Genomic DNA, 27,004 nt, shown 5'->3' on the forward strand with positions numbered 1-27,004 from the left:
AATACAGGCTAGTCAGTTTAACTGGTGATAAAAGAGCTGCAAGAAATAATATTTAGGGACAAAATTAACAATTGTTTGAACAAACACGAGGAAATCTGCAGATGCTGGAAATTCAAACAACACACACAAAATGCTGGTGGAACACAGCAGACCAGGCAGCATCTATAAGGAGAAGCACTGTCGACGTTTCAGGCCGAGACCCTTCGTCAGGACTAACTGAAAGGAGAGATACTAAGAGATTTGAAAGTAGTGGGGGAGGGGGAAATGGGAAATGATAGGAGAAGACTGAAGGGGGTGGGATGAAGCTAAGAGCTGGAAAGGTGATTGGCAAAAGTGATACAGAGCTAGAGAAGGGAAAGGATCATGGGACGGGAGGCCTCGGGAGAAAGAAAGGGGGAGGGAGCACCAGAGGGATATGGAGAACAGGCAGAGTGATGGGCAGAGAGAGAGAAAAAAACTAAGTATGTCAGGGATGGAGTAAGAAGGGGAGGAGGGGCATTAACGGAAATTAGAGAAGTCAATGTTCATGCCATCAGGTTGGAGGCTACCCAGCCGGTATATAAGGTGTTGCTCCTCCAACCTGAGTTTGGATTCATTTTTAGATTCAATTGTTTGAACAAAGGTTTTAATAATGTCTCACTTTGCCAGCAGAGTTTAATCCTGAGAATGAAAAGGCTACACAGCATTGATACCAAAACAACACACAGAAAATGGTGGAGGAACTCAGCAGATCAGGCAGCATCTGTGGAATTGAAGAAACAATTGATCTGAATAAGGGTCTCAGTCCAAAATGTTGACTGTTAATTCACTTCCAAAGATGCTGCCTGACCTGCTGAGTACCTGCAGCATTTAATGTGCATGCTGTGGATTTACAGCATCTGCAGAGCTTCTTGTGTTTAAGCACTGATACCAGACTGGCTTTGTATGAGGAAATGGAGCCTTGGAAACAGTTTGTTTCTCAGTTTGAAGGATGGTTATATGGTGATGTTCCTAAACAATTTGTAATAAGACTTTCCTTCATTTATTTTAAGATTCATACATATCTAGCAAGGACAAATGACATAAAAGAGAGCAAAACAGTAAACAAAAACTTTGGGGATACGGCAGTAAAATGGACACATGACCAATTAAATTTTATGACTTGAAGTGTAAAATCATACATTAATGTTTGTGGCAGGAAAAACAAAGAAGCTTTCATTAAAGGCTGGCCAACTCCTCATAAAATGGACAGCCCACCGAGTGCAGTGTCTGGAGAGTGGAGAAGACTGATTCCGTTGTAGGAAAGGAAGCTGAATAATCATTTCAAAGAAACAAATTTGAAGGCCTGTGGGAAGAGAATGGAGTATGGGACTAACTAGATCACTATGACCTTGAGCCAATATGGACTCAGTGGGTCAGTGACCTACTGTGTTGCAAACATTCTGTGAGTTTAGACTTGTTGGATAAGGGGCTTGCTGAAGCAAGGAAAAAAACGCAACATTATACTTAAAAATGCCCAATTTATTTATTTTAGTGAATTAATCTGATGAGAAGATGATACAATCTGGTTGTATTTTTGTTTTCACGGGCTTCAATACTTTTGGTTAGATTATAATCCACAAAAATTTTAACTACAAATGGTATTGTGGGATTAAATTGTAGACCAGGCAGAAATAGAATTTATACATGTTGATAATTTAATTGCTATTTAACCCAAGGCAATAAAAGCCAGAAAGGTGATGTTTTACAACTGTAGGGGATGTTATGTGAGAACATTATTCCAAGAGGCATTTGGACATCTTACATAAAGTACTACAAATATGGGCAGAATGTAGACTATGAAGATCCAGAAGATAGCAGTCTTGGCACGTCTCCAACAGTAATGTAATTCTTGTAGCCTGTGTGGATGATCACAGGTTGAAGGTACACACTCAGCGATTCAGGAACAGCTTCTTCCCTGCCATCTGATTTCTAAATGGACATTGTACCCATGAACACTAGCTCACTACTTTCTTATTTCTTTGTTTGCAATACTTATTTTAACTTAACTATTCCTACCAGTGCCATAATGTTAACAAATTTCACGAAATACACCTGTGATATTAAATCTGATCTGTGTGCAGAGACTACAGTGAGGTTAACAACTTTCAACAGTACCATGGTTAACGCCATTTCAACAGTGGTGGTGGGGGTATTGGTTTGGAGTGTGACAGGGAGGTATCAAGTTGCAGGAATACATAAAGATGTAACAATAGGGAATAAAGTATTCGCCATAAAAGCAAGTGTGAGTTTCAAAGACTGTGTTGTCTTCCTGCTGCCAACATTAAAATCATCTCAGATCTGAAGGGGAATGCGGTGTGAGAAGGAAACATCCATTTGTTTTGTTCTACGTGACAAAGTCAATGGTTTAATCAAGACTGAGAGAAAAGGTTCTGTGAATGAGCAGATAGGATCTAAATTAAAATTCGTAACTATAAAAACCAAGTAATCTCTGATTTATTACCTAAACCAAGTGCAAATTTCATAGAACACAGCATCATTCAGCCATTCATAAGACCATAAGACGTAGGAGCAGAATTAAGTGATTTGGTCCATCTAGTCTACTCCACCATTCCATTATATATTTATTTAGTGGTGAAGCTCAGAGTAGGCCCTTCTAGCCCTGTGAGCCACACCACCGACAACCCCCAACAAGCCCAGTTAACCCTAACCTAATCAATTTACAATGACCAATAACCCTACCCAGTATGTCTTAAGACCGTGGGAGGAAACTGGAGGACCTGGAGAAAGCCAGGTGGATAGAATGGATCATTTACGGTTATTTTCCATAGAGCAGGAAAGGTTGAAAGATATTATTGAAACACCAGGCAGTTCTAAAAAGGTACAGTTCAAAAAAGATCCAGAAGACATTAAGTGCTAGTTAAAAGTGCTAATGTGATGCTGAAATAAAGCATTGTTTAGCTAATCATCATGATCTAAAATTTACTGCTTCAAAAGAAAGTATAATGCAAAATGAGTCATTGTGTACAAAAAGGGAATTAGGTAGTAAGCAGAAAAAGGTATTGCCAGGCTAAATCATTTCTTCATGTGTTGTAACAGTTCTTTTTCAATGTTCCTAAGGAAGTTTAGGTGATAATGGCAAAATAGCTACTGTACATTTGGTCTCAGCGCACTACACAGTAAGGGAAGTTAACTCTTGAGTGAATAGTAGATTCTAAATATTCAACTTCCTATTGCCTATTTTTGGATAGCTTTAGGCCCTCCCTACATTGGTCAGGGTCAACCATGGATATTGTGTCCAGGCTGTCTACGTGATATACGAGCCAGGGCAGTATGATATGGAGAGCAAGCTGTTGCCCATGCAGAAGGCTCCATCTCTCCATGCAGCTGATGAATCCAAAAGGACCCAATATAGTTTGGCACCAACGGTGTTGCAGGAATTGCCAGTCAGCGTTGAACTCAACATAGGATTGCCTTAGGGACTCCAGCTCCAGATTTTTCCTTCTTGTTTACTCCCAAAGTCTTCTTCCCCTTGAGTGGGAAAAGCACAAGGCAGCAGAGGTTTGAGAGAGTTTTGCTTCTCCAAGATGAGCTGCCAACTACGGCTGACAGCTTGACAGCTAGTTTTAAGGCACCAGTAACCTGCCTTTGCCCCTTCTCTCTTCAGTAGAAGTGGTACTGTAGGCTTTAGTAGCTCAGCCACATGTGAAAGCCAGGAACAGTACTTAGTTGTCAGAGGCTATTTGAGACAAATGCCATCAGGAGCATTTAATAAGTATTGGAGGCTTATCCCCATTACCACCCCCACACCCCCACGACAATGACAACGTTAAGGAACTGTACTAACTATGGATGGATTACTAACAGGCTATTTAAATCCGCTGTAATTATTCTGCACTGTTAATGGTAATGATGTAAAAATTGAAATATTTTTCCAAAAGTGTGAATCACACAACATATGTTAGTGATAATGATTCTGATTCTATATGTTTGAGGTTCCCTATTACAACTTTTGTTTAATTTGTGTAAATCTGATGAAACTTTTGCATTTCAAATTCAGATGAACCTGAACAAAAAAAAATTAAATTCAATCTTGTAGAAAGGGTAATTGAAATACATTATTCTAATTATTGCTAATAAAAGAGAATTGTAAATCCAATAAAGTGGCACTGGTAATGAATACATTTATTGATTAATTAAGTGAATGGGCAAGGGTCTGGCAGAAGGAGTACAATGTTGGTAAATGTGAGGTCATCCACTTGGGAAGGAAAAATGAAAGTGCAGATTATTATATAAATGATTAAAAAAAGTGCAGCATGCTGCTGTGCAAAGGGACTTGGGAGTGCTTATGCATGAATCACAAAAGGTTGGTTTGCAGGTGCAGCAGGCTATCAAGAAGGCAAATGAAATGCTGGCCTTCATTGCTAGAGGGATTGAATTTAAGAGCAGGAAGGTACAGAGTACTGCTGAGGCCACACCTGGAGTATTGCATGCTGTTCTGATCTCCTTACTTGAGGAAGGATACACTGGCTTTGGAGGTGCTGCAGAGGAGGTTCACCAGGTTGATTCCAAGGATGAGGGGTATAGAATATGAGGAGCGATTGAGTCACTTGGGGCTGCACTCACTGGAATTCAGAAGAATGAGTGGGGATCTTATAGAAACATATAACATTTTGAAAGGGATAGATAAGATAGAGGCAGGAAAGTTGTTTCCACTGGCAGGTGTGACTAGGAATAGGGGGTGTAGCCTCAAGCTTCAGGGGAGTCAAGTTAGGACGAAGATGAGGAGAAATGGCTTTTCCCAGAGAGTGGTGAATCTGTGGAGTTCTCTGCCCAATTAAGCAGTGGAGGCTACTTCAGTAAATATACTTAAGACAAGATTGGATAGATTTTTGCTTAAAAGTTATGGGGAAAAGGCAGGTAGATAGAGATGAGTCCGTGGCCAGATCAGCCGTGATCTTATTAAATGGCAGAGCAGGCTCGGCGGGCCAGATGGCCTACTCCTGCTCCTATTCATGTTCTTAATTAACCAAAAATATAGACGTATTATTTGATAATTTACTTAAATTAAAGAATATAAAGTTAAATTAAAACCCAGAAACCACTAAGCTTTTTAAAAAAAACACTTAATTTCCATCTATCTCTTCATTTACATCTTTGCAATAGCCATGGAAGTCAACAAAGTTAATTGTACAATTTTTAGCAGCTCATCAATGATTTGCTAAAGCAGGAGTTGCCAGCCTTTTTTATGCCATGATCCCTACTATTAATTAAGGGGTCCAGTTTGGGAACCCCTGATGCTAAAGGGAATACCAAGACAAGCTCCAATTTCACATTTCCACACTTTCCATACATGGATTTCCATGGTGTTTGGAATCTGTATAACTCTTCCCTTGCAACAAAATGCTGGAAGAAACCAGCAGGCTAGGCAGCATCTATGGAAATGAATAAACAATTAATGTTTCAGGTCAAGGCCCTTCTTCAGCAAAGGGGGAAAACACCAGAATAAAGTGGCATGGGGAGGGGAAGGAGGACTAGCTAGAAGGTGATAGGTAAAGTCAGTTGAGTGGGAAAGGTAAAGGGCTGGAGAAGAAGGAATATGATTGGAGTGGATCATAGGACAAAGGGAAGAAGGGGGGCACCAGAGGAAAGGGATAGGGGGGTGAGGAGAAAAAGTAAGAGGCCAGAATGGGGAATAGAAAAAAGGAGAAGGGGGGAGGAATTTTTTTTTACTGGAAGGCGAAATCGATAATCATGCCATTTGGTTGGAGGCTACCGAGACGGAATATGAAGTGTTGTTCCTCCACCCTGAGACTGGCTTCAGTGTAGCAAAAGAGGAGGCATGGACTGACATGTAGGAATGGGATTAAAGATAGGAATTAAAATGGTTGGCCTCCAGGATACTTTTGGTGGATGGAATGGAGGTGCTCAATAAAGTGGTCCCCCAAATTACATTAGGTCTCACCAATGTAGATAAGGCTGCCTTGGGAAGATCAGTACCAGAAGGTTGAGCCTTTAGACTTTGTGATGCAGACTCTGCCATTTGACCATAAGTTTTGAAATGTTTTTCACATGCGTACTTGTGTTACTTGCACTGGCTACAAAATTAATATGTTAATTAAAGCTGAATATTTATGCTTGATTTTAATATCAGGTTGGATGTGGTGCTGGAAACAGTGTTTTTCCTATCCTGAGTAAAATTTGGTAAGTAAAATGACATTGGAACTAAACTTATGGAGTTTAGTAATTCAATATAGAGTTTAAGTACCAGGCATTAAAATATTATTCTGCTTAATTATTAGTCATAATTTCATGAATGAAAACATTTATTTATAAAAACACACTTACTCTAATATGAAACATACACAAAGTGTGAAAGCAAAATGGTATAAAATTTGACAATCTGAAAAATAAACAAAATATGTTGGAAATATTCAGTGCGCCAAACAAAATCTATTGGGAAAGAAACAAAATTAATATTTCAGATTGATAACCTTTTCTCAGAACTGGGATGGAATCCCCAAATTAGGGTGAATGGAGCTTGCTTTTGAAGGTCTCAATAGAACAGTTAACAAGGATAAATGATTTAGAACAGGCTCACTTAACCATATTTTTTTTCATTCTTTCATTCATCCAACAATTTGATATTTTGAAAAGTCTGCTTAATGGTTAGTGTGGACTCAGAAGGGCCAAGGGTCTGTTTCCATGCTACAGGACTCTGATTCTCATGACATATTTTAGTCCATGCCAGAAGCAAAATATTGGGCTAGAGACCTGAAGGGTGGTAAGCAGGTTCTTTTCCTCTAACTTTGCACAATGGAAATAGGGAGAGGCTAACTATTTACTTATAGTTTGCTTCAGCTGCTGATAAACTGGTGGTGTCTGTAATAGGAGATGAAATTCTAAATATTTAAAGAAATATTAACTTACTAATGCCAAGACAATATGAATTTCATAAATGACATTTTTGATTAATAGAGTATTTCTGAAAAAAGCAGAGCTTTGTGGAACATTAAACTTCATTTCATGAAATAATAAAATACAAGAAATGGTAAAGATAATGGCATATGAATAAGAAAAATGCAACTGTGAATACTGAAATAATTGGAAAGAAACATAAAATATCTCGAAAAAATGTGGGAAAAAGTTGTTTGATGCCTATTTAGTATGCATCTGGTAACTTCTTGCCTTTGTTGAAATTGCTGCTGCTACATTCTATGTTTTTGTGAATGAAAGCTTGTCGAAGTGTCCACTGCAGAATTACATCTTGTGAAAGGGTATCTGTTGATACTGCATAAAGCAAAAAATGAAGATCTCAATCATGTATTGAAAGAGTGGATTCATTAGTATCAGAGTGAACATTGCCATTTAATGGTATTCTGATCATGAAACAAAGAAAGATCTATCATGATGAACTGAAAGTTGAACGTAATTGTGAATATTCAGCAGACTGGCAGCAGAAATTTAAGAAAATGCACAGCATTAAATTTTTAAAGATCTGTGGTGACAAAGTGCCTGATGATCGTGAAGTAGCAGAGAAATTCATTGATGAGTTTGCCAAGGATCATTGCAGATGAAAATGTAACATGCTACATCAGTACAAGTGTGTAATGAACAAGTGGAAGACACAGGCTGCTTACTGGTAGCACATAAATTCAGTCGGAATGATGGCTATCTCATTATATATTCCAAAATCTGAAATTCAGAACACTTCTGGCACCAAACATTTCAGATAAGGGGTACTCAACCTGTTCTTTGTACCCATTAACATCCAAGCCCCAGTCAGCAGTGCCTTGTAGACCATTATTATTTCCAGTTGCCCAGGTAAATCCTTAGCTCTCTAATTTTTTTTTATTATTCCCAGGTGTCTGAAGCATGTGTCTGAATCTGCTTTATTGCAATCCATGGTTCAATGCATTGATCCTTTGCAAGCTGCACATTAATCCTTTTGCTACTTTTTATAACATCCATCTATGCAATAGGGAGCATAACAGCAATATTGAAATGATTACTCTAGAGGAAAGTAAAGCAAGGAGAGAGGAATAAATATGCAGGGAGAATATATTGTTCATTCCCATTTTTCTCTTATTTGTACTATAATGTAGATGCATTGACATTTTGAATGAACAATTGCAATCAGCATACATGTTGTCGATCTATGTAAATCTTTTAAAGCACTCGGGTTATATTGTATTTACACTTCTAGTTGATTGGAGCTTGTATGGATATCTCTGCTAAATGATGTGTGGCTTCAAAATGAATCTCTATTGCTTTTTCACTCAATTTACAAAAAAGTAAGATTAATGTTTGATGAACATTGTAAGCGTATCCTCTTGATTGGCAATTTCTAGCTATATCTAAAGGTTGTATTAACTTATTAAAGTGTACTGCCATCTACCAGGTCTTCATTAATTGGTCAGTGTTCTACTCTTGATTTTTTGAAGGCTGTGAGCCATGTTCTTCAAGTCACATGAAAAATATTATTTCTGCAGGATTAGCATTTATTGCTGGTATTAGTGGAATAACTTTTTTTTGAGTTAGCCTTTGGGTAGTTTATTTTTGATAGACTAAAAACTGAAAAGACAATTTTCTATGGATAGTATATTGTGAAGTTTGCATCGATTAAATTCTGATACCTCACCTTCCAAGTGCAGGTGTAAAATGGAATCAGGAGAGTGGATGTTGATTGGCCTATTGTTGCCAGGTCTGGCTACTGTCAGGCAAAGCTCACTGTGTTTTGTTTAGCTTGTGCAGTAATTCAACCATGTCATGCTCTGCTGCGCCTCACTTCAAAAAATGAAAATGTCTCTTGGCCAATCAACACACACAAAATGCTGGAGCAACTCAGCAGGCCAGGCAGATTCTATGGAAAAGAGTACAGTCGACATTTCAGGCCAAGACCCTTTAGCAGGAAACATCAACTATTTACTCTTTTCCATAGATGCTGTCTGGCCTGCTGAGTTGCTCCAGCATTTTGTGTGTGTTGCCCAGATTTCCAGCATCTGCAGATTTTCTCGTGTTTGTGATGTTTCTTGGTCATTTCAAATTCAAATAAGTAGCTCAAGCTTCCTCTTTGTGTATGTTTGTTGCTATTTTTCATGAATCAATGAGCAAATGGTTCTAAGTAGAAAGTCATCACATAAATTAAAACAATTTAGACATTATATCAAGGAATTTAGTTAATAAATAGAGCAAATAAGGAAAATTCATTTAGTAGCACAAGAAGTTCTGCAAACGCTGGAAATCCAAAGCAACACACACAAATGCTAGAGAAAATCAGCAGTTCAGCAAACACCCATGGACCCTTCATCAGGACCGTTCTTCAAGATTCCTTAAGTGAATCTTTTCACAAGGAAAGCTGTTCCTCCTCTCCCATTTCTTGTGACCATCAGCTTGTTTTCATTCTTTTCTCATTGATGTCTTTGAGATGGTTATGATTTCCTACTAGAAGTTTGGACAGTCCACATTCTTTTTGACATAGAGTAATGTTGTAGGTACACCACAGAAAGCTATTCTGCCTCACTGACAATGTATGTACCTTATATGAGCCTTAGATATATTTATATCTAAATCTATCAACCTAATTCTATGAATATTTGTCTAGCTTTTTTCTCAAGTGTTCCTGCGCTAAGAGCTGAAAAGAAGTGAGCCATACATTATAAACTGTCCCTGTTAAGGGTGTTTTTTGTGAATTTCACGTTAGATTTATTAGGGGCTATCTTATGTTGTCCTGAGTTCTATCTTAACCTTGCAGATGAAACTGTCTGAGCACCCGTCAAATCCTTTGCTAATTAACAATCTTTAAATCTGCCCTCACTTATTTTTAGAGAAAATGGACTCAGCCTGGTCACGTTTGCTCCATTCCCTCTTGATGACTTCCATTTGGTATTGTCCATTATCACATAGCATGTTTTGTAACTGGTCATATGTGAACCTTTATTTTAGTACTTTCCAGATGGTATTGAATTTTATACTAATTGAACTGTACTTTTCATTTTTGGTGTATATTGGTTTAAGTTTCTTTATATAAAGTGAGATTTTCCAGTGTGTTTAGGTGAAACTGAATAGTTATATTCAAGGAAATGGAAACAGTTGACATTGTTTTCCTCATCATTACAGTGATACCAGTACCTTTCTTTATTGCTGTGATTTTTCAGCTTGTGCAGTGGATCTGGTGATGGTAGGCACTTAAATTTGTTTTTCTTCATTTGTTTTAAATATAAGTCATTAAAGCTTATTGATTCGCTTTTAGACATAACAATTATAGCTAGTCAAACTGAAATTTTAGACAAGATACTATTAAATTTTGATTGATACTTAAAACTAAATAAATCAATAAGATTTAAACTTTAAAAAGGAAGGTGCTTAAAGGATGAAGATAATTTGGATTTTGGTAATGTATTAAGGGTTCAACTTATTTCTTTGATTTTTAATTGTTACATTTATATTTTATAAATGAAGTATAGTTTTTAATAAATAAGAACAAAATATCATACAGTTAGCTGTAATAGTTATGGTCCTTATGCATATTATTTTTTAACTCTCTGTAGTCTCACCCTTTGTACAATGCATCCAAATGTTATGCCTTTGTTCATGATCTGTGTGATGAAGCAAGCTCCACCTACCCATTTCCAGATGGAAGTATTGATGTCATTCTCCTTGTGTTTGTGCTTTCTTCTATTCATCCAGAAAGGTAGGTGAAGGTGAAGGGCTAGGAGAAATATCTTCAGATCATTTTTTACTTGAGGTTATTTAACTTCAAAGCAGAGGTATGGGTTCCAATATGCTGGAGCCTAATTTAGATGTTAATAACATTTCAGGACAAATGTTAACTTGGAAAAATAGATGACATACAAAAAATGCATTGGGCTAAATATTTTTAAACATAATTCTAATTTATTATACATTTCACATGTGTTTGCTACCTGGGGTAGAACTCACAAATACATTCCTAAATATTTTGCCAAAGCATGAGCAGGTAATGACTGCCGTGTATGTTATAGAATGATTTCTGACAGCAATAAAATAATAATTATGCAACTTGAACAAAAGCCAGAATCTGAACAAAGCCTTCAGATTGGAAAGTACTTTTCTAGATTTAAATGAAACCATAAATTATCAAAACCATTTTTGGTTTCATAAACTGAGTATTATTTTTATAATTCACTATCTGTAGATTCCAGAAGAAATCTGCAGCTCATTCTGTATATGTCCATCTGTTCTAAAATTGCAATATTTATCCTCTTCCACTACCAAACATTAAAATCAATGAGTATAGTAAATAATGTTATCAATATAATAAAACCAGTAAGATTACAAAGGTAAATTAAAGGTGCAAGAAAATGGTTTTTAAAATTGAAAAGCTTGATCATCAATCTAAAATAAATATTATTTGTGACATTAAATTTATACAGCATTCACTTTCTGGCTTTGATTATGGCATATGAAGATGCTGTAGGTTTTCAAATTATTCAGTGATTTTTTTCATGATTGGATCACATGATTGGTTCCTGGAAGCAGGTTTGTCTCCTTCATTTAAAAGATTGCTTTTATTTGGCCACTATGGAAACGTCAAATATTGGTAGCAAAGGGCAGGCAGAAAAAGAAAGCTTTAAGAAAGCCACTAGCACACTCACAGCATCTTTTACCGTAGATAAAAAAAACCTTTGTCTGCCATAGGCTCCTTGAGAGTTATAAATGCACATCAGCAACAAAATGACAGCCATGCTCTTCATGTTCATTTTCCTTGGAAAATCAAAATAAGATGACCCTTCCTTAATAATTTTTCAATCTGAAGTTCTCAAGGTGAACTATTTTGCAACAATTTTTTAACAATAAATCTTCAGTCTCACTGAGATTTTTGATGACAATCATTTATAGATTTTTGCAAATTGGATGCATTATATATTGATCTTGATTTTAAAATGTTATCATGCAGAGAACATCTATAATCTTCACAACTTAAAGGAACTTTATTAAAATAATAGAGGTTTGGAAATTAAACAGCAATAACAATAAATGGTATAAAGTGCAATTTATTTTTAATCAGCCAAAACAACATTTTGAGCAAAGAGTAATATTTAGCTTGACTCACACATTGCGAATCCTATGAAGTTGAATTTATATTGTATTAGTTTAACTATTTGCACATACATTAAACCAAAATTTTATTCCTGTAGTCCAGATACATCAGCCCTGTCATCATGCCTGCTATATGCATCCCCAAGCCATCTGTCTTGTTAATCACCGTCTGAAGTCATTCTCAGTGTGTCTCTGCGTGATGCTTTGTAGAGTTGTTAGTGGCGCTGCCTTTGGCTGCTCTTTTTTGGAGTCTCTCCAAAAAGTAATAGATGGTTAGAGTGCACAAAAATTTAGCTGCAAGATGGACAGGCTTGTTAATTAATTTTCTGCACTTACAAATTTGGGGGTTTAATTCTATTGATTACTTCCCCTTAAAACATTGCTACCTTGCGATTATGGTTATTCTGTTTCAAATTCTCTATTTTTATCAATTGTCCATTTATTCCTATGGGGTTTAAGAACTCATTGAACAAGTGTGTAATATACTAGTTTTATTAACAAGGTCATATGTATGTTTCTGCAGTGCTTTTTTTTGTATTTGGAAAAGCTATAGCCAAACATACTATAATTGTATTAACAAGGATATTTAATGTAAAACTGTGCCATTTGGTCCATGTGCAAGGCATTTTTATGCAAACTTTAAAATGGACATCCAGTTTTGACACTATCATAAGGTAAATGATATATCAACTCAAATATTCAATTGATATAAAATGATTTTGGTTACTCTAATAATTGTAAAGAATAGGGTCTCTTCACTTTAAGGATGTATAAACTTCAGAGAGATTTGATGTGGGGGTTTTGAATCCACTTGAGATCTGGTTGTATTCCTTCTGAGAAATTATTTCAGTATTATAAATTGGGGAAATCAAGATGGTCTTGTGAGCATATAAAGCACACAGGAATTGGACCAGCTTCATTAATAACCTATAGAACAAATTCCTGGCACTACAAGGTTCAGTAGAGAAGTAGGTTTCTCTTAATAATCATTAATTATGGTACTCAACTAATTTCAGTCATCTGATATTTCCTCCTTTTTCCTAAAGATCTGAATAACAGGGAATAGAATGTATCTAATCATGATGCTTGCTTAATGGCTTGCCAGTTTATTCCTCCTCCTCATTTTTGTTCATAATTTCTGTTACACTGTAATGTTATGCCCTGATACTCAGCTTATAACACCACAAAGAACCTAGATTTTTGTGCAACTGCTTACAAATTCAGTATTTCATGTAAATCCTATAAAATAACTTTATATCCCCTGTATCTGAAATGGTAATTAATAGAATAACTTCAGATCATAACGGAGAGGATCTTCCATTACAGGAGCTGCTAGATAATTTAAAATGCAAATAGTTAATATTAACAATTTGAACATAAATTCACTGTCTGTAACCTAATTTCTAAAGACAAACTTGCCCATTTTGCTTTTAATTTTCACTATCAGGTCACTGTTGTGAGAAAGACAAATGCTGGAATCTGGAGGAACAAAACATCGCTAGAGAGACCTCAGTGGGTTTGGCAGTAGCTGTAGAGGGAAATGGATAGTCAGTCCTTCATCTGGACTGCCAGTATAGAGGTGGGGGATGGGGTGAAGTAAGAGCTGGCAAACAATAGATGGATGTAAGTGAGGAGGAGTGGTAGGCAGATGGAGGAGGGGAAACTGCAAATAGTCACAGAGGTTAGGAGTGATAGGTAGAAGCAAAAGATGGCATCTGATGGGAAAAGAAGGTAAAGGAGATAGGATGGACATGGAAACAGTTAAGAGGAGGTGGCTAGCCATTTTATTTCCATTTACAGTACTTATTTTACATTCATGGTACTGACTCCCTCAATCCTTCCATTCAATGGATTGAAATTGCATTAAGTAAGTGAAAGACCACTTTTGCAAATACATTTTTATTTGTGCTTTAGATCTAGTTCACACCTCCCCCCCCCCCCCACCCCAGTATTTACAGCATATTCTGGATCTGTCTTGTGTTCCACTTGAAGCAATATCCATTAAGAAAATTTAAAGTTTGCGGTTCTACAGAGAGCTTCCTGCATTGCATTGTTTCATTTTTTGGCAAAGAGCTTAACATAATTATTTATGAATATAGGAATAAGGATCCTTAAAGAGTGATCTGCTTTAATTCTTTGGTCCACAGTAAAATAAGTCCAGCATTCTGAAAAAGAGCAAATTAGTATCTCCACTACAGAAGAAACTGCAGATTCTGATTTTGGCAGTTTTGTTTGGACACCATATTTTCAAAACAATTGCACTATTTAACTGGCATGCACATACAATGTTTTCAGTGAAAATCAATTTAAATTAAATTATTGATTGTTCATTTTGTGTATGCTTAACAGACTTAATTCTTTGTCTCCAGGATGCAGATGGTAATAAATAGATTGAGCAAGTTACTCAAACCTGGAGGAATGATACTATTTCGGGATTATGGTAGATATGATATGTCTCAGCTTAGATTTAAAAAAGGTAATCTCTTAAAATTTTTGTTTGAAATATATTTCCACAGATTTGATATTGATTCTACATCATTTTAGATATCATACATGACCACTTAGTGGTTTCTGTCCTGGGTACAACACCATGGCGATCATCCCAGAACAATTTATAATCATAGTTGTGAATAAGGGTCAGAATTTTCATTCAGTGAAGGATTTGTGCTTAAATTCCACTAGTGTTCAAGGCAAAAGTCAACCACAAATATCCTTTCAAGTTATATAAAACACTTCTGATTATTGGTCAACAGAAGGGTCTCGACCGGAAACGTTGACAGTGCTTCTTCCTATAGATGCTGCCTGGCCTGCTGTGTTCTACCAGCATTTTGTGTGGTTGCCTGAATTTCCAGCATCTGCAGATTTCCTTGTGTTTGCGCGAACAGATTCTGTTATTGCTTGCCTTAGACCATGTAAGTCAATGAGTATACTAATCCATCCTTCCATTGTCACAGTCCATATATAGATTAGGAAAGTTGTTTAGCCATCGCCGCCTAGGATTCTATGGTCTTGTTAATGTTGATTTTAAACATTTGAATATTTCTGGACTACTGTAAGTATAATTTACCAATTTTTCATCTAAATCACTGTACAACATGTAAATGAAACAGCATGTTTAGTGCTCTTCTTAAGAAAATTAGAACAGAATTGCAGGGAAAAGTCTTTCCCAGCAGATGCTTTAATTGCAAAATATAGAAGACTTTCATGCCTGGTGCTAAGGTTGCAGAGGTAACATTTGCATATATGATTGGAAAAAGCATTTCCTCTTATCATAATGCAACTGAGTGTGATTCCTGTGATATAATCATGATTATACAATTTTATTTTTTAGCTAATTTCAACAGCATTGAAGACCGAATTCCTTTCAACACAAGAGCTTAGAATTTGGGTTCCAATCAATAGATGTTCATATCCAAATGATTTCTGATGACCTAGTTCATGAGTTTGCCCACATTTTCTTTAAAAAAAAACACAATAAATTACTTAATACCATTTAACAGATTTCAATAGAATTAGTGATTTTTCTAGCTATCCATTTTGAACACCAGAGTGTTCAGCATAAATGAAAAAGTACTAGAGAAGTCAGTAATGCATGTCACCTTTGCATATTTTGTTCTAAGAATAATGTAAGCACATTTGATGCATGAATCATCCTCATTTTTTTAATTCTCCAGTGTCTCACATTATAAGATTTTTCTTTTTGAAAGATATCTGTGGCAAGAGTAGACTTTAGTGATCTTCTAAGTAAACTAGCACTTAATAGTTTTAACTACCAACACTTGCCTGGGTATTGTATGTCAAACCCACTTCTTATGCTACAACAGTTTGTAATTTTGGGAACACTTACACTTTTTTTTCCTTTCTTCATTTCCAGTTTTTTTTTCCATGTGGGATCATCATTCTGTACTAGTTGTGATTATTAAATGGGAAACTATTTAATATATTAAAGGATGATGACTAGGAATGGCAGAATAGTGGTTAAGTTATTAGGTTACTCACCAATTTGCTTACTGACAGAACCGCTCTACAACAGATGCCATAGCATCTGTCATGCACCTGGCCCTGACACACCTAGAAAACAAGGACATTTATGTCAGAATGCTGTTTCTGGATTTCATTTCAGCATTCAACACAATTGTCCCACGGACTTGGTAAATAAACTCTTATTCCTTGGTCTAAATACACCGCTGTGCAACTGGGTATTGTACTTCCTAACAAATAGACCTCAGATAGGTAGGATGCACAGCCTCTCCTCCTTCCCCATTATCCTCAACACGAATGCCCCCAGGGCTGTGTGCTGAACCCATTGCTGTACACTCTGCTCATAGATTACTGCATGCCCAAACACCCAAGAAACCACATTGTCAAGTTCATCAATGACATGACAGTGGTGGGGCTCATTACTAACAACAATGAGATGGCCTACAGAGAGGAGGTAGAAGAGCTCGAGGCCTGGTGCCAGGCAAATAACCTCTTCCTCAATGTCCACTGGACAAAGGAAACAGTCCAGAAGAAGGATCTCAGCCCAGAACACTGACTGTTCATTCATTTTAGACCTGCTCTGTTCCACCATCATTTTGTGTGTGTTCCTCTGGATCTCCAGCATCGTCAGGATCTCTTGTGCAAAGGAGATGGTTATCGACTTCAGGAGAACTTGCGCCACTCACACCCTTCTTTAAATTGCCGGCACAGCAGTGTAAATTGTGAGCAGTTTCAAACTTCGGGGAATGCGCAACTGTACTTGTGCCCTTTTACAGATGCACAGTAGAGAGCATATAACATATTGCATCACTGCATGGTGCAGAAACTGCACTGTGGTAGACAGGAAGGTTCTGCAACAGGTAGTCAAAACTGCCCAGTGCATCACCGGCACTGGCCTAAACACCATCAAAGATGTATCTGGAGAAAAGGGCCAGTAACATCATGAAGGATCCCACCCACCCCTGCTCATGGACTGTTTATCCCGCTCTGCTCTGGGAGGAGGCTAATGTAGCTTCCACACCAGGAACACCAGACGCCAAAAAAATTACTTTCCCCAAACAGTAAGGCTGATCAACACCTCCACCCACTAACCCACACTTTCACAACTACCACCACCACTACTTCATCATTTCCTATCAGAGTCACCTAATGTACAGACACCCCTGTGCCTAGCATCACTTTATGGACATAAAATCAATCTATGTTTATAAGCTATCATATGTACTTATATTTATAGTGTTTTTTATTATTGTGTTCTTTATCTTATTGTTTTATTTTTGTGCTTCATCGGATCCTGAATAACAAATATATCATTTTCCTTTACACTTGTGTACCAGGCATGACGTTAAACAATCTTGAATCTTATTAGACCTAGTGTAATATTTCAGGAATCTATGGAAATCCCACTTTAGAGGATGGAAACTTAGCTTATGGCAATTTCAATTCTTTAATTCAATAATAGGGTTAGTTAGGGTAATCTATTCATTCAGTGTGATTTTTAAGGAAGGAAATCTGTTTTATGTATGGCTCCAGTGTCACAACAATATGAGTGATCTTAGCTGCCTTCTGAAATGGCATGACAAGCCACTGAAGAGAGCTGGTACAGGCATAATGGGACAGACAGTCTCCTTCGCCACTGCAAACCATCCATGATTCAATTCAGGGGCAAGAAAGATTTGGTATTAGAGGCTGATCTTGCCAATTGCTCCCATGTTCCAAGAACAAGTAAGTATAGCCAAACAGAGTTTTGCAGCTGACTGGAGAGTGATTTAGAGGTTTAGTGGCTAGTTTATTTTCCCACATTTTATAAAGTTGGTGATTAACAGTTTTGAAAATTCAAAGAATTCTAATTTTTTACCGATTTAAGATCGGAATAAGATCAGAGGCAAGAGATTTAAAAAGGACATCAGGGGTTATCCCTTTTATGCTAAATGTGAACAGAAGGCACTAGCTCACTGGGGAACACAGTTAACAGGAACAAGTTGAACCAAAGGACCTATTTTCATGCTGTAAGAGTCTATTAGTTTATGATTATCTCCTTGATCTATGTACAAATGTTGGAATATTATCAGGTTAGCACATTTAATTATGAAGAATCGTTGTTGGTATAATGTTTGCTTTATATCTACTTAGCCTTTTTTACATGATAGGAATCTTTGACCATAAATGAGCTTCCTTTTGTGATCAACGATTCCTGCCTAACTGAAAAAACATATTTAGTATGAAAAATTTTGATTATGCTATTTATTTATGAGGATATATACTTTAAACTTATATGCTATCTAAAACATTTTCAGTTTAATTTCAAATCTGTAAATAATTAATCTTTTTTATTAGGCCGCTGTTTGTTTGGGAATTTTTATGTCCGAGGAGATGGTACTCGTGTTTACTTCTTTTCTAAAGGTATGAACGTCAGGAGATATCTTTCAGCCATAACATTTGCATACATCATAACAATATAATTTAATAATTATTTCATAAATAAAGATACCTACAAAATCGATAAATACAATGTGTGAAACTTAAGGATGGCTTTATTTATGGAAGGGTTATGAATGAATTAATAACTTCCTTGCCAATTGAATAAGTATGCAGACTTTAAATATTATGCTTTATCAGAATGATATTTTTTGATGGTGCAAGATTGTTTTGGAAAAGCTTACAAGAGCAGAAGTCATTTTAACTTAATAGTATATGAGCTGCATGTCTTACTTTTCCAGATGTGACTGGTTGACATTGTTATAAACTCCACTGTATCTACTCCAAAAATGTAACTCATATCTGTAACTCAAAATATCTGCAGATGTTGAAAAGCCAAGCAACAGAACTGAAAATACACTTGGGCTAAGATGTTAACTGTCCTGTGCTATCATCAGTGGGATCATCAGTTGATCTGCCACTTGTCCTCAGGAGTTTTGGCCTGCTTATGTTCAAGACTCCCTCGAGGTGGTGGGCAAGCAGTGCTAAAGCACCACCTCCCACTGGTGAGCTTAAAAACTTGGCATCTCCCTCTACCAGAGTTGTTGGTCGCTTCCATCCAACAGATAGTCTACTCTTCAAGTGTCTATGCAACTACTGAAGGGTTTGCAAAAGATGGATTCACTGACCGACTATCTGCCCCTCTGGACGTACTTGGTCCACACCTATGATGATCCTGTCTTGGCTGCCTCAGCTACAGCCCTGCTGGTTGACTTGATCTCTCTTCTAGTGAAGCCAAGGTCATGCAGCCACTTCTGGAAAGTGAACGCAATAAAGCCAAGGCAACCTACTTCAAATGGATAGCATGAGACCTTCCACCCTCTGTCTCTGCACTCTGATCTTAATTCTGCATACTTGGTTAACTTGCGCTCTTGGACTTCATCGATGTTGTCTTCCCAGGAGACTGTGAGTTCACCAATAACCACTTCTCTACTGGTGTTAGACTGTACAATTATATCTGGACGCAATGTGGTGAAAGCTACTTGCTCCAGGAAACTGCCTTTCCCATCCAGATCAGCCTTGACATACCAATCATTGGCTGAAGAAAGTATGCTTGATCGTGGGCCAGTGCTGTACACCCTTGACTTGGAGCCTTCTTTCACAAATGATATGCGATGTTCTGTGCAGCATGGGGCATGCGATAAGTTGTGCTGCAGTACTCTCTGCTCAGCCGCTTCTGTTACAACATTGAGAACATGGTTAGGTCTCCATGCCGCTGGAAAGATTGATTCTGCATGTACTCAAAATATGCTGAAGTGTTCCCTTCTTGCCACAAGCAGCACACTTGTCTGTCTTATCTTCATACCAGGTGTTAAGGTTGGCAGACGTTGGGAGCAGGTCATACGCTGCTCTACATAGAAAAGAAATGTGGAGCGGTTCCATCTGCCACAGAACATTCCAAGATAGATGTCATTGTTCAACACTTTCCCACCAGGTCCAAGCTGTTTGTTTGGCCAGGCCAACTGTTTTAGCTAACCTCTTTTTCTCTTCTACCTCTCGTATTTCATGTGTTACAAGCTCACAGCGCTCCTTACCTGTAGAAGATGACCACCAGTTGTGGGCTGTCCATCCAAATCCTTGGCAGCCTAGCTGTGTAGCCCCAACCATCTCCTCGTGCTTCAATCTAGACTCTGCCTCATCGACTGCTGCCCGGGCTGACCACTTCCTACCTGATCTCACATCCGGCTGAGTGTTCTTGATGACAGGGTCTTTTGAGTCTCGAAGCATCAAGAATGATTTTTACCTTGGCACTACTGTATATGTACTTAATATTATTCAATGGCCCATGTTGGTTAGTGTTTTTTGTTTTTTTTTCTCTCTTTTTTTTGGGGGGGTTTTTCTTTTTTTTTCTCTTTTTACTTTGTTCATTAATGTTCTGAGTTTGAGAAGTTATATATTTTTATTATTATACATCTGAATGTCTATTTAAACTATTAATTATGTACTCTCAAACACTTTGTATTCATGTTTCATTTATGTTTGTTTAAAACTAATAAAAAGATTTAAAAAGAAAGAATGATTTTTACCTTGGCTATCTTGACCTCTTCAGCAAGGGATTGCACTGGGATGGTAAGCTTTGTCTGGCTACTATGGATTGCAACATTGGTGAGCCTGCTCGGTGCTCCAAGCCACTTCTTAAATACTTGTTGATCTTCTGTTCCATTGCCTCAACATGGGACATTGCCACTTCATAGACAGTTAGTGGCCACATTATCCATGGCATCAGTCCATACTGCAAGCACCAAAACTTCAACTTGCCAGGCAAGCCACACTTGTCGTCAGACATCAGACCTCTGCTGATCTGTTCTCCTGTCTCTTGTGGGTACCATCGCCTGAGGCTCTTTAACTAGTTGGTCCTGAATGGACGGAATCTCCTCTCCACAAAGGGTGAAATGAAAGTCAACCAGCTTTCCTCTCCTTAACTTCTTGGTCTTGAACTTCATTCTTCCCCAATCCATTAGCTCCTCGAGTCTAGATAGTACACTTTCCACTGCCTCTGTGCTAGGACCCAAAAGGGTGAGATCATCCATAAACACTTGTATTGGCAGTAACTCCCCTCCGCCATCAAGTGCGACACCTGGTCCCACTGATTCTGCAGCCCTCACAATGACCTCCATGGCGAACACAAAAAGGATGGGTGAAATCGCACATCCCATTGGGATTCCAACATCCAAACTCTGCTACCCAGTTGTAAACTGCTGAGCGGAAAGCCTCAACTGGAAATCAGTGTAGTACTGTATAATGAAGTTCCTCACCTTAGCAGGAATCCATAGGAATTCCATCGCAAACTCAATCAGGGCATGGGGAACAAAACCATAAGCATTTACAAGATCAAGCCAAACTACAGCCAGATTTCTTCTCATCCTTTTTGACTCCTGGATGGTATGCCATATCATACTAGTATGTTCAAGGCATCCTGGGAAACCTGGTATTCCTGCCTTCTGCACAGATGTATTTACCAATCCATTCTCTATCACAAATGAAGATATTCTTTCTGCTAGAATGCCAACTTAATCTTCCCCCTCTACATTCAGGAGTGAAATTGGTCGGAACTGATTTAATGTAGTAGAATTCTCTTCCTCCAGGATGTATACTCCTTCAGCCTCACTCCATGACAAAGGAACAACACCTTGTCTCCACATCACCTTTAACAATTTCCACAAGTATTTCCTCAGCTCTTCACACTTCCTGAACACCTTATATGACATTCAATTAGGTCCTGGCACTGAACCTGACCTTGCCTTTGTGATGAACCGTTCAACTTCTGCCAGTTTGGGTTCTGACAGATCGAACTTCATTCCTGACTCATTAGGCTTCACAAGCCCTGAAATGTCAAGCAAAGGAGCCTCCCGCTGTTCGTTAGAGTAAGTGCTTGACAGGTGATCCTCAAGTTCTTGTTGAGAGATGTTAAGCTGCCGGCTCTTACTTTGTTCAAACAATTTCTTTGTGAACTGGTGAGGGTTCTTAAAGAATGGCTTTCTTGCCTTCTCTCTCTTCTTTCTCTTTTTACATTGTAACTCTGCATGACAGAGTGATGCTAACTTTAATTGAAAATGCTCTCTGAGATAAGCAAGCCCTGGCTTGTCAACCTCACTTGCTACCTTCCATCTCTGTCTCAACGACCTGAGCTCTCTCCTCCATCTACTAATCTCCTTCTGGCAAACACGAGGAAATCTGCAGATGCTGGAAATTCAAGCAACACACACAAAATGCTGCTGGAACGCAGCAGGCCAGGCAGCATCTATAGGAAGAAGTACAGTCAACGTTTTGGGCCGAGACTCTTCGTGAGGACTAACTGAAAGAAGAGATAGTAAGAGATTTGAGAGGGGGAGGAAGAAATCTGAAATGATAGAAGACAGGCAGGGGAGGGATAAAGCTAAGAGCTGGAAAGTTGATTGGCAAAAGGGATACACAGGTGAAGAAGGGAAAGGATCATGGGACAGGAGGCCTAGGGAGAAAGAAAGGGGGAGGGGAGCACCAGAGGGAGATGGAGAGCAGGCAAGGAGTGATTGTGAGAGGGACAGAGAGAAAAAAGAGAAAAGAAGAAAAAAGGAAAAACGAATGAATGAACGAATAAGGGATGGGGTAAGAAGGGGAGGGGAGCATTAACGGAAGTTAGAGAAATCAGTGTTCATGCCATCAGGTTGGAGGTTACCCAGACAGAATATAAGGTGTTGTTCCTCCAACCTGAGTGTGGCTTCATCTTGACAGTAGAGGAGGCCATGGATAGACGTATCAGAATGGGAATGGGATGTGTAATTAAAAAGTGTGGCCACTGGGAGATCCTGCTTTCTCTGGCAGACAGAGTGTAGGTGTTTAGCAAAACGGTCTCCCAGTCTGCATCAGGTCTGATTCAGAGAAACCGTCTTCTCCAGCTGCATATCCCTTTTACCAATCTCCTTCTTGGTGTCTGTGTAAGCTTTGCTTTCTTCAACTCAACCAAACCAAAATGGTACTTTCCAACATTGTAAATCATATCACTCATCACTTCCATCTTTCTCCTTGATGTATCCATTAGAGTGCTCTCCAACATCATACTGATATCCTCATGAAACAGATGCCAAGCCTTCTCATCTGCCATTGCTGGCCACTTGACTTTCCTCTTCTTCTCTACCTCCTCACCACCACCATCATGCGAAGGATCTACCTGGGTACTGTGGTCTGAAACCTGACCTGGGTTTTCTCTCATATGTCCTGGAGTATGATGACTCTCTCCGGAGCGAATTGCTGTGGCTTGTGAATCAGTGGTTGAAAACACCACATCATCTGTGCTTGGTGAAGTAATTTCATCTTCATCCACTGGGATGGAATAGCACTTCAATTTTGCTTGGTGGACTCGTAAACACAAAAGAGGAACCCTGCTGAAGGTCTCGGCCCAAAACATCGACTGTGCATTTTTCTATAGATGCTGCCTGGTCTGCTGAGTTCCTTCTGTATTTTGTGCGTGTTTCTCTGTAATCATCCACACTTTGTTACAAAATCAAAAAAAGAATCAAATTACTTGAACAGAATTTGCCCTTAAAAACTGTTTGTTGACTCTCTTTATCGGACTAGGCATTTCCTCTTGATTAATTGACTTTAAAGCATTCTCACCATTCATATGGAACTCCGCCTCTGTTTCCTAGCCTACTTCTCTGGTAAGAACTCTCCACCCCGCACCAAGACCTCTACTCCTGTCTCCAACCCTCCTCCTCTTCCTGGGCACCCCCCACCCCTTGGTCTTCTGCCCGCTCTGGACTATTTCATTGACAAATGCCAATGGGACATTAACCATCTAGACTTCAACACTCCTCTCTCCAATTCCAATCTCACTCCTTCCGAATGCTCTGCTCTCCACTCCCTCTGCACTAATCCTAACCTCACTATCAAATCTGCAGATAAGGGGGGGTGCTGTAGTAGTCTAGCATACCGATTTTTACCTTGCTGAGGCCCAGTGCCAACTCTCAGACACATTCTCTTACTTACCCCTCGAACAGGACCACTCTAAGGAGCATTGGGCTATTGTCTCCCTCACCATCACCAACCTTATTAACTCTGGGGATCTCTCATCCACCGCCACCAACCTCAAACACCTATCTCCTACCCCAGATCCACAAAGCTGCTTGTCCAGGTCGACCCATTTTTTCAACTTGTTCCTGCCCCGCTGAACTCATATTGGCATACCACGACTTTGTTTAATCTCCCCCAGTTCAGTCCCTTCCTACCTACATCCATGACACTTCACAGCCTCTGGATCTTTTCAATGACTTCAAGTTCCCTGGCCCCCATCATTTTATTTTTACTATAGATGTTCAGTCCCTATGCACCTCCATCCCACACCAGGAAGGCCTCAGAGCTCTCTGTTTCTTTCTGGACAGTAGACCCAACCAGTTCCCCTCCACCACCACTGTTCTCTGTCTAGCAGACCTTGTTCTCACTCACAATAATTTCTTCTTCAGCTCCTCCAACTTCATTCAAACAAAAGGTGTAGCCAAGGGCACGTGCATGAGTCCCAGCTATGCCTGCCTTTTTGTGGGCTACGTGGAACAGTGTATGTTCCAAGCCTACACTGGTAGCCGTCCCCTACTTTTCCTACACTACATCAGTAACTGCATTGGTGCTGCTTCCTGCACCCATGCAGAACTCGCCAACTTGATTCACTTTGCCTCCAACTTCCACTCTGCCCTCAAATTTACCTGTTCCATTTCTGACATCTCCCTCCCCTTTTTCGATTTGTCTGTGTCTGTCTCTGGAGACAGCTTATCTACTGATGTCTATTATAAACCCATGGATTCACACAGCTACCTGGACTATACCTCTTACCATCCTGTTACTCATAAAAACACCATCTCCTTCTCCCAATTCCTCATTCTCTGCTACATCTGTTCTCAGGATGAAGCTTTTCATTCCAGAATGAAGGAAATGTCCTTCCTCCATCATCAATGCCGCCTTCAACCACATCTATTCCATTTCACACACGTCTGCTCTCACCCCTCCTCCCACCACCCTACCAGGGATAGGGTTCCTCTTGTCCTCATCTACCACCCCACCAGCCTCTACATCCAGCAACTTCCACCATCTCCAACGGGGTCCCACCACCAAGCACATCTTTCCCTTCCCCCCACTTTCTACTTCCTGCAGGGATCGCTCCCTACGCTCACTTGTCTATTCATCCCTCCCTACTGATCTCCCTCCTGGCACTCCCTCCTGGCAAGTGGAATAAGAGCTACAACTCCTCCCTCACTACCATTCAGGGCTTCAAACAGTTCTTTCAGGTGAGGTGACACTTCACCTGTGAGTCTGCTGGGTTCATATTCTGTGACCAGTGCTCCCAGTGTGGCCGTCCTATATATTGGTGAGACTGGCATAGATTGGGAGACTGCTTCACTGAGCACCTACACTCAGTCCTGCAGAAAAAGCATGATCTCCCAGTGGCCGCCCATTTTAATTCCCCTTACCACTCCCATTCTGACATGTCTATCCATGGCCCCCTCTACTGTTGCAAAGAGGCTACACTCTGGTTGGAGGAATGACACCTTATATTCCATCTGGTTAGCATCCAACCTGATAGCATGAACATCAATTTCTCAATTTTCCGTAATGGCCACCAACCACTTCACCATTCACTAATCTCTTTTCCCTCTCACTTTATCTCCTTGCCTGCTTATCATCTCCCTCTCGTGCTCCTCCCCTTTTCCTTTCTTCTGTCTTCTCTTATTAGATTCCCCCTTCTCCAGCCCTGTATTTCTTTCACCAATCAACTTCCCAGCTCTTTACTTCACCCTCCCACTCCCAGTTGCACCTATCACCTTGTGCTTCTCCCATCCTTCCCCCTACCTTTTAACTCCTCAACTTTTTTTTTTCCCTCTAGTCCTGTTGAAGGGTCTCAGCCCGAAATGTCGACTGTATTCTTTTCCATAGATGCTGCTGGGACTGCTGAGTTCCTCCAGCATTTTGTGTGTGTTGCTTGGATTTCCAACATCAGCAGACTTTCTCTTGTTTATTGATATGGAACTGTTTGTGTTTATAATTGCCATGTGTTAAGAGATCATTATTTGGAGGTTGAACAGAGTTCGATAGCATTGTTATGGATTAGCTAAAACAAGAACCAGTCTTACACTATTTCCAGCTATTAGTAAAACATGCTCATGGACTGTTCCATATCCATCAGGGAGGAGGCAACATAGTGCCAGGACCACTCAAGTCATGTTCTTGCAGACATAATAAATACAATAACACACCTAGTCCTGTGCCCAGCATCACTTTAAGAACAAACTATCAGTTGTATCTATAGAAGCCATCTGATCTATTTACATTTATTATGATTTTTTATTATTGTGTTCTTTATCTTATTCTGTTTTGTTTCATGCTACATCAGATCCGGAGTAATAATTCTTTTGTTCTCCTTTACTCTTGTGTACTGGAATTACATTAAAAAATTTTGAATCTTGAACCAATGGTGTGGGACATTCTAAATCTATCTCTTTGAAACTAACTCCCTAACCTTCATTCAGGGCCCCAAACAGTCCTTCCAAGTGAGGCAGTGCTTCACCTGCAAATCTGTTGGGGTTTACTATTGTATATGGTGCTCCCGATGCAGTTTCCTCTATGTTAGTGAGACCTGACATAAATTGGGGGCCCACTTTGTTGAGCTCCTCTGCTCCATCCACCCAAATTGGGATTCCCAGTGGCCAACCATTTTAATTGCTATCCCTGTTCCCGTTCCAACATGTTGGTCCTTGGCCTCTTCTTTTCCACGATAAGGAAGAGCAACACTTCATATTTCGTCTAGGCTGCTTCCAACCTGATGGCATGACCACTGATTTCTCCTTCCCGTAATACTATTTTTCCTTCCCATCCCCTCTTCTTCTGCTCCCCACTTTCGCCTCTCACCTCTTCTCCTCACCTCCCTATCATTCCTGCCAGTGCCCCTCCATCTTCGCTTTCTCCCAGACTCCTTCTTCTCCAGCCTTTTACTTGCCCACCCATTAGTCTTCACCTATCA

At 39.2% G+C, this 27,004-nt stretch overlaps 1 protein-coding gene across 7 annotated transcripts in view; it reads left to right on the forward strand.

Annotated features, from left to right (window-relative positions):
• Positions 1-27,004, forward strand: part of mettl8 (methyltransferase 8, methylcytidine) — an 82,915-nt gene that overhangs the window by 53,298 nt on the left and 2,613 nt on the right. For 5 of the 7 annotated variants that reach the window (XM_059966586.1, XM_059966580.1, XM_059966585.1 and 2 more), the window contains exons 5-10: positions 6,134-6,183; positions 10,099-10,159; positions 10,530-10,672; positions 14,430-14,536; positions 14,814-14,972; positions 18,379-18,444. In XM_059966586.1, coding sequence (XP_059822569.1) covers positions 6,134-6,183; positions 10,099-10,159; positions 10,530-10,672; positions 14,430-14,536; positions 14,814-14,972; positions 18,379-18,444 — 586 coding nt within the window. The remainder of the gene's footprint in view (positions 1-6,133; positions 6,184-10,098; positions 10,160-10,529; positions 10,673-14,429; positions 14,537-14,813; positions 14,973-18,378; positions 18,445-27,004) is intronic. The other 2 variants (XM_059966581.1, XM_059966587.1) reach the window with 2 other exon arrangements.

Source organism: Hypanus sabinus, chromosome 4 (assembly GCF_030144855.1).
Source record: "Hypanus sabinus isolate sHypSab1 chromosome 4, sHypSab1.hap1, whole genome shotgun sequence".
Taxonomy (NCBI): Eukaryota; Metazoa; Chordata; class Chondrichthyes; order Myliobatiformes; family Dasyatidae; genus Hypanus; species Hypanus sabinus.